Raw genomic sequence first — 8,207 nt, 5'->3', positions numbered from 1 at the left:
TCAGTGTCCATGTTTCTCCAGGGTAGACGGTGTTATACCTCCCATCTTCAGCATGGCATGTCTCATCTTCTCGTTTCTCAGAGTGTAAATGCAGGGGTTTAACAAAGGGGTCACGATGGTGTAAAAAACAGAGAGCAGTTTGTCAGCTGCAAATATAACAGACGGTCTCATATAGAGGAAAACACAGGGGCCAAAAAACAAAATGACCACCATCAGGTGGGCAGCACAGGTCGAAAAAGCTTTCTGCCTTCCTTCATCTGAGCGGATTTTTAAAATAGTGGAGATGATGTATATGTAAGAGACCAGCAATACCGAGAAACAACTAACAGCTAAGATTCCACTGTTGGCCATGTCCACGTTTTCACTAATAACGGTACTAGAACAAGCCAACAAGGCTAAGGTGTGGGCATCACAGAAGAAATGGTCTATCTCATTAGGACCACAGAAGGGCAGTTGAATTACTGGGATAGACTGTGCAGAGGCATGAATGAAACCACCTGCCCATGTAAAAACCACCAGCAAGAAACAGACTGGTCTGTTCATGATTGTGGTGTAACGCAAAGGATGGCAGATGGCAACGTAGCGGTCATAGGCCATCAGGACCAGGTGAAAGCATTCCGAACCCCCGATGAAATGTATGAAAAACATTTGAGCCATGCAGTCGCTGAAAGAGATGGTCTTGTCCTGCCAGAGAAAGAGAACGAGACATCTGGGGACAGTGACTGTGGAAAAGCTCAAATCAACAAAAGACAGGTTGCTGAGGAAGAAGTACATGGGAGTGTGCAGCTGAGGGTTTGCGTAGATGGTGACCAGGATGAGGAGATTCCCAACTACAGTGATCAGGTACATCACTAGAAAAAGCAGAAAGAAGAATATCTGTAACTCTGGATTGCTATAAAGTCCGAGGAGGACGAATTCTGTGACTTTGGTTCCGTTGCTGACTGCCATTCCTCCCGCTTTATACACTGTGGGGGAAACAGAAACGCAAGAGACAATAGGAAGAAAACATTAAGGCAAATGCTCCGAGAACATTAATATTCTTTACAAGGTCTTCCTGGGTTGCTGTGTCCTGCTCTCTCTCTAGTCCTTTTCAAATCCAGGCTAAAAACAAACCTTTATCATGTTACTGTTATATCTTGATCACTTCTCTATAATATAGATCTACCTTCTCGCAACACGCTCCCGACTGCAAGGACCTACCTCAATCTCCATTTTCCCAGCTGCAGGAATGTTAGATACAAGACCCTATTTGCTTCGTCATTCCCCTACATCTGCCCAAAATTCTGGAACGTTCTGCCAAGACAACTGAAAGACCTGACTGACCATCAACTGTTCAAAAGGTCAATAAAAACATTCTTATTCACCGAAAGCATATTCCCCAGGCAACTCCTCTGTTCAACCCCTCACCCGTGCTGCCTATATATGATTATCTGCCGGTTGCTTTGCCCCTTTCTCTCATCCCGTCTAGTCCCCTATTTCAATCCCAGTCTGTCTCACTCTGTAACTATGTCCTCCATGCATTGTACAGTTTCATCTTGTATTACTGTAAGCCACTGTGCCTGCTCTTGTGGGGAAATGTGGGGGTAAAAATGCACAAAAGTAAATAATAATAATAATAACTAGGTTGTAAGCTCTATGGAGCAGGGACTGCCCTTCTAATATGTGTCTATACGATGCTGCATACACCTGCTGGTGTTCTAGAAATGATAAATTGTCTCATGTTCTGTTTTCTATTCTATTTTACGCTTATATACAGCTTTGTATGTTGAAGACACACTTATTAACTGCACTAAGAAACTCCCTACACCTGAATGGATGTTGTTACCCATTTAATCTTTTTCTTACAGTCATCCCACAGTTATACCTGAGGATCCCTTCACAGAGCAGAATGAAAGCGTTGGATTATGGTTTCTGTTAATCTATTATCTTTGATTTTAAGTTGCTCTTGCAAACATAGGGAGTCTTTTAGAAAGGCACGCTAGCGTTTTTTGGTGCACGCTAAACGCTAGAGACGCCCATAGGAATATGTGAGGCATCTCTAGCATTTAGAGCATGCATATTAATTTATTTATTTATTCCATTTGTATCCCACATTTCCCCACCTTTTTGCAGGCTCAGTGTGGCTTACATTATGCCGCCATAACAATCGTCATTAGCGAAATAAGAAGAGCAGAGTGTTATTTCGATTAAGGTAACTGGAATTCATGAGAATTAGAAATAAAGAAATAATTAATACATTACAAGATAGGTAAAGTGTAAAAATGACAATACGATTAAAGTAATCAGTTTAAGGAATTCAGTGTTGATTAGTTCTAATATAGATGTTATCAATAGAAATCAAACAAAATAAAACATGGAAAAGAAAATAAGATGATACTTTTTTTATTGGACATAACTTAATACATTTCTTGATTAGCTTTCGAAGGTTGCCCTTCTTCCTCAGATCGGAAATAAGCAAATGTGCTAGCTGACAGTGTATATAAGTGAAAACATTCAAGCATTACTATGACAGTCTGACAGGGTGGGTAGGAGGTATGCATGGGGACATCAAAGCATATCATTGATATTCTAACAGGATGAGTGTGGATAGGTGAGGGGTGGTCAGAATGATTGAATATTTTAACACCCAACAGAAAGGACTTAACAAGGACCTGGGGTTCCTAGCCCATTATAAACCATAAAGCTGTATGTCTCTGTTGATCACCCCACCCCTCACCTATCCACACCCATCCTGTTAGAATATCAATGATATGCTTTGATGTCCCCATGCATACCTCCTACCCACCCCCATCCTCCCACCCTGTCAGACTGTCATAGTAATGCTTGAATGTTTTCACTTATATCTGGGGTTCCTAGCCCATTATAAACCATAAAGCTGTATGTCTCTGTTGATCACCCCACCCCTCACCTATCCACACCCATCCTGTTAGAATATCAATGATATGCTTTGATGTCCCCATGCAGACCTCCGACCCACCCCCATCCTCCCACCCTGTCAGACTGTCATAGTAATGCTTGAATGTTTTCACTTATATACACTGTCAGCTAGCACATTTGCTTATTTCCGATCTGACGAAGAAGGGCAACCTTCGAAAGCTAATCAAGAAATGTATTAAGTTATGTCCAATAAAAAAGGTATCATCTTATTTTCTTTTCCATGTTTTATTTTGTTTGATTTCTATTGATAACCTTAAGAGTGGACTAACAAGGCTACCACACTCCTCTACTTAATATAGATGTGAAATGAGGTTTTTTTTAATGAAGAATTCTTATTATAGGTCTTGTTGAATACGTTCGTTTTCAGTGGCCTCCGGAAAGTTGCTAGATCAAGTGTCGCTTTCAAGTGCAAAAACGCTAGCGCGCCCTTCTAAAAGAACCCCTTAGTTTCCTAGGTTGATTTTTAAAAAAAGTGTTTGATCTACGCATTATGTAACTCTTTGCCTCTAATCAATTTCCAAAGGTCTGCCTACCCCTCCTGATTGAAACCATTAGTGCTGCAGCAACCAGGAGGGGCAGACAGACTCTTGGAAGTTTATTTATTTGTTACGTTTGTATCCCACATTTTCCCACCTTTTTGCAGGCTCAATGTGGCTTACATTTTACTGTTAGCAGTGTTAGCCGATTCCGGTCTGAACAAATACATGGTATGAATGAATGCAGTGTGATATTATATAGGTCATGCAAATCAATGATGTCGGAATGTGTCAAGTTTACATAAGCTTATGTACGTGCAAAATGCGTGTGATATGAGATTTGAATAATGTATGAAGAAAGCATTTAGAAATATATATAACAGGGCTCTGATCCACACTTATTCTAGAAAATAATGTAGTAACTATATAGGAATGGAAAATGAACTTGCTTGTGAATAAAAGTCTGCCTAGCTGTACCCAAATGAGCGCATTGAAAATAAATAAATAAATCGATCCCAGTCCTATGTATCAAGGTCTTCACAAACCCTCAGATCATCACTTTTCCCCACATGAAGGGTCTACTCACCGCATGATACTCACTGGTCTCCTTCCTTCCTTGTTCAAGCACAGTTCATCAGTTCTCTCAAGATGTTACTTAATGTCATGGCTGGAAACATCAATGAAACATTCTAGAGTCTCTCAATACTTCCAGTGCAGAATTTATGGGTTTAAACAAAAAATTATTGAATCAGGACCCTGTTTACAAAGCCTCGCGAGCGGCTGTCGGTGCGGTAATGTCGGCACAACCCGTTCACTTGCCGTGCTGGTTTGTAGGCAGGGGGGGTTAATGATTTATGTGATGTTACCAGCAATGCGATTCCAATCTGGTAATTGTCTTCCTATTTAAACTTGATGGTCTTCTCAAGGTATATTTAGTACTGGTTGCTCTCCTTTGATATATTAAGGAAAGAGTTGGAAAGAGACAGTTAGATACAGCAAGCGAAGTGGGACAAGGAGAAACTAAGTGAACAAGACAGGAGATAAACGTACACTGAAATTAGCAGAAAAGCCTGCGGCTAGTTACGGATCATAACATATTTTTTTATCCTGCGCTTGATTATTCTTTTGCTGTTTTCCAGCTTTACCCTGTAAGTGACATATATTTCCTAAACAACATTTTAAAACACTTACGTTAAAAGACTGAAAATTACAAGGTGGATAAACAACAAAGATAAATGCAAACAGAGATAGATACTTACAGTATATTATTTGGAGAGATCGTCACATGAATGAGTGATTTTTGCCTTGCTCATTTCCAAAGATCACAACTTTTAGGTCGTACACATTTAGAAATTCTGGAGAATAGGACGGACGTCTCTGCCTCACCAGCTCTGGCAACAGCTACATGCTGAAGGCTTTCTCCAGTAGACTGTAAAGCTATGTATTTAAACTGTGTTAAGGGCTTTGGGGAACGTAATATTTGGATCATCTCCAAAGATGCAAGTTGGTTAAACAACTTTGCCATTTATGTTATTCACAAATACATCTGTGAAAGAAAAAATCATTAGGAACTATGTGGACGTATCTTGCACGAAAAATTGAGTACAACTCATTTTCTCACTTGTTGTCACAATTCAAAGCATATCTGTTTTTATTTCAGGAGCAAGGACATCTTTAAGTTACAGAAAGTTTTTATTTCAGACAGCAAGGAAACTTTATTACAGAAAAAAAAAATATATATATATAGTGTTTTAGGCAGGCGGACCCAGGCCCATCCCCCTACCTGTTACACTTGTGGAGGTAAATGTGAGCCCTCCGAAACCCACTGTACCCACATGTAGGTGCCCCCTTCATCCATAAGGGCTATGGTAGTGGTGTACAGTTGTGGGGAGTGAGTTTTGGTGGGTTGGGGGGGCTCAGCACCAAAGGTAAGGGAGCTATGAACCTGGGAGCTTTTTCTGAAGTCCACTGCAGTGCCCCCTAGGGTTCTCGGTTGGTGTCTTGGCATGTCAGGGGGACCAGTGCACTATGAATGCTGGCTCCTCCCATGACCAAATGGCTTGGATTTGGTCATTTCTGAGATGGGTGTCCTCATTTTTCATTATCGCCGAAAATCGGGGACGGCCATCTCTAAGGTTGACCTAAATGTTGAGATTTGGGCGTCCCCGACCGTATTATCAAAACAAAAGATGGCCGCCCATCTTGTTGCGATAATACGGGTTTCCCCGCCCCTTCGCAGGGATGTCCTGAGGAAAACTTGGGCATCCCGTTCGATTATGCCCCTCCACATCACTCTCCTTGAGCACAGTTTTTGGTTAACAAGGAACACACTTCATTTCTGCTGCCCCTCACTATCTTTCTACCCTCATCTCCCCTTACGTTCCCGCCCGTAACCTCCGTTCACAGGATAAATCCCTCCTCTCTGTACCCTTCTCCACCACCGCCAACTCCAGGCTCCGCTCATTCTGCCTCGCCTCACCCTATGCTTGTAACAACCTTCCTGAACCCTTACGCCAAGGCCCCTCCCTGCCCGTCTTCAAGTCTTTGCTTAAAGCCCACCTCTTCAATGCTGCGTTCGGCACCTAACCCTTACCGTTCAGTGAATCCAGACTGCCCCAATTTGACTGCCCCTATCGGACCGACCGTTCACTTGTCTATTAGATTGTAAGCTCTTTGAGCAGGGACTGTCTCTCTTTGTTAAATTGTACAGCGCTGCGTAACCCTTCCATTTAGAAGTGCACTTGCCAGGGATGCCCACTCTCGCCACTACTATTTGTACTCTGTATAGAACCTTTAATTAGGAGCATAGCCGTAGACCCACTGATCTTGGGGGTTAGGGTAACCCATATGGAAATTAAAACATTGGCATTTGCTGATGATCTGTTTTTACTTTTGGCCAACCCACAGCAGTTTTTACCACAGTTATTAAAGGTGATACTACTACTTAACATTTCTAGAGCGCTACTAGGGTTACGCGGCGCTGTACAATTTAACAAAGAGACAGTCCCTGCTCATAGAGCTTACAATCTAATAGATAAGAGTGAGACAAATATAGGACAATCAAGCCATTGTGACATCACTGATGAGGTTGGCTCTTAGGCATTGGTGGAATGAGGCATTATGACATCATAATCTCAGCTCTGGTTAAATCACTGCTATATGTAATACTACTACTACTACTTAACATTTCTAGAGCGCTACTAGGGTTACGCAGCGCTGTACAATTTAACAAAGAGAGACAGTCCCTGCTCAAAGAGCTTACAATCTAATAGATAAGAGTGAGACAAATATAGGACAATCAAGCCATTGTGACATCACTGATGAGGTTGGCTCTTAGGCATTGGTGGAATGAGGCATTATGACATCACAATCTCAGCTCTGGTTAAATCACTGCTATATGTAATACTACTACTACTACTTAACATTTCTAGAGTGCTACTAGGGTTACGCGGCGCTGTACAATTTAACAAAGAGAGACAGTCCCTGCTCAAAGAGCTTACAATCTAATAGACAAGTGAACGGTCGGTCCGATAGGGGCAGTCAAATTGGGGCAGTCTGGATTCACTGAACGGTAAGGGTTAGGTGCCGAACGCAGCACTGAAGAGGTGGGCTTTAAGCAAAGACTTGAAGACGGGCAGGGAGGGGGCTTGGCGTAAGGGTTCAGGAAGGTTGTTCCAAGCATAGGGTGAGGCGAGGCAGAATGAGCGGAGCCTGGAGTTGGCGGTGGTGGAGGAGGGATTTATCCTGTGAACGGAGGTTACGGGCGGGAACGTAAGGGGAGATGAGGGTAGAAAGGTAGTGAGGGGCAGCAGACTGAGTGCATTTGTAGGTAAGAAGGAGAAGCTTGAATTGAATGCGGTATCTGATCGGAAGCCAGTGAAGTGACCTGATGAGAGGGGTGATATGAGTATATTCTGGCGGAATATGAGACGTGCAGCAGAGTTCTGAACAGACTGAAGGGAGGATAGATGGCTAAGTGGGAGGCCGGTGAGGAGTAAGTTGCAGTAGTCCAGGCGAGAGGTAATGAGAGCGTGGACGAGAGTTCGGGTGGTGTGTTCATAGAGGAAAGGGCGAATACAAGACTTTGGGCAGTTTTCAGGCTTCTCTCTCAATTTAGCCAAGTCCAAAGCACTTTCAGTGCTCCCAGAGGTCCATGCCTCCTGGAGCAGGACTTTCCCTCTTCAGTGGGTGGATCGCCAGCTATAATATTTGTGGATTACCTTTCTGGGGTATCTGTGTGCCCTGTACCAAGCTAATGCGCAATCTTTGTTGGAGGATGCGACCGACAGGTGGCAATATTTTTTTTTAAGTTAACATTTGTACCCCGTGCTTTCCCACTCATGGCAGGCTCAATACGGCTTACATATACAGGTACTTATTTGTACCTGGGGCAATGGAGGGTTAAGTGACTTGCCCAGAGTCACAAGGAGCTGTGCCTGAAGTGGGAGTTGAACTCAGTTCCTCAGTTCCCCAGGACCACCCTAACCACTAGGCCACTCCTCCACTCACATATTGGGCTGCCTACCAGTTGTCGCTATGGGACCATATCCGTCTGTTTAATCTGATAGTGGCACCTTGGTGGTTATACACATTTCAACTTTTTTCCCTATTTCTCAAGCACAGGGAAGAGCGACAGCTAGGTAAGCTTTTGTATAGCTTTTTATGGGGAGGAAGAAAGCCTTGGCTATCTATAAAGTTACTATGAGGGGCATAATTGAACGTGAACGCCCATCTCCATGGGCGTCTATCTCCGAGAACGGGTACATGAAGGGGCGGGACAAACCGTATTTTTGA

General features: G+C 43.0%; 1 protein-coding gene across 1 annotated transcript; it reads right to left on the bottom strand.

Annotated features, from left to right (window-relative positions):
• On the bottom strand, positions 1 to 948 carry LOC115457282 (olfactory receptor 1509-like). The gene has a single exon (XM_030186705.1). It carries the CDS (start codon positions 946 to 948, stop codon positions 1 to 3), a length of 948 nt encoding a protein of 315 aa, XP_030042565.1.
• Between the last annotated feature and the right edge of the window lie 7,259 nt (positions 949 to 8,207).

The sequence above is a fragment of the Microcaecilia unicolor genome, chromosome 14 (genome assembly GCF_901765095.1).
Source record: "Microcaecilia unicolor chromosome 14, aMicUni1.1, whole genome shotgun sequence".
NCBI classification, from domain to species: Eukaryota; Metazoa; Chordata; class Amphibia; order Gymnophiona; family Siphonopidae; genus Microcaecilia; species Microcaecilia unicolor.
Note: the sequence above shows the minus strand (reverse complement) of the source record. Positions and strands in the feature narration are given on the sequence as shown.

What these genes read in the sequence shown, in the direction of transcription:
- LOC115457282 (XM_030186705.1), bottom strand. Translation starts at nt 948, where the DNA reads ATGGCAGTCAGCAACGGAACCAAAGTCACAGAATTCGTCCTCCTCGGA.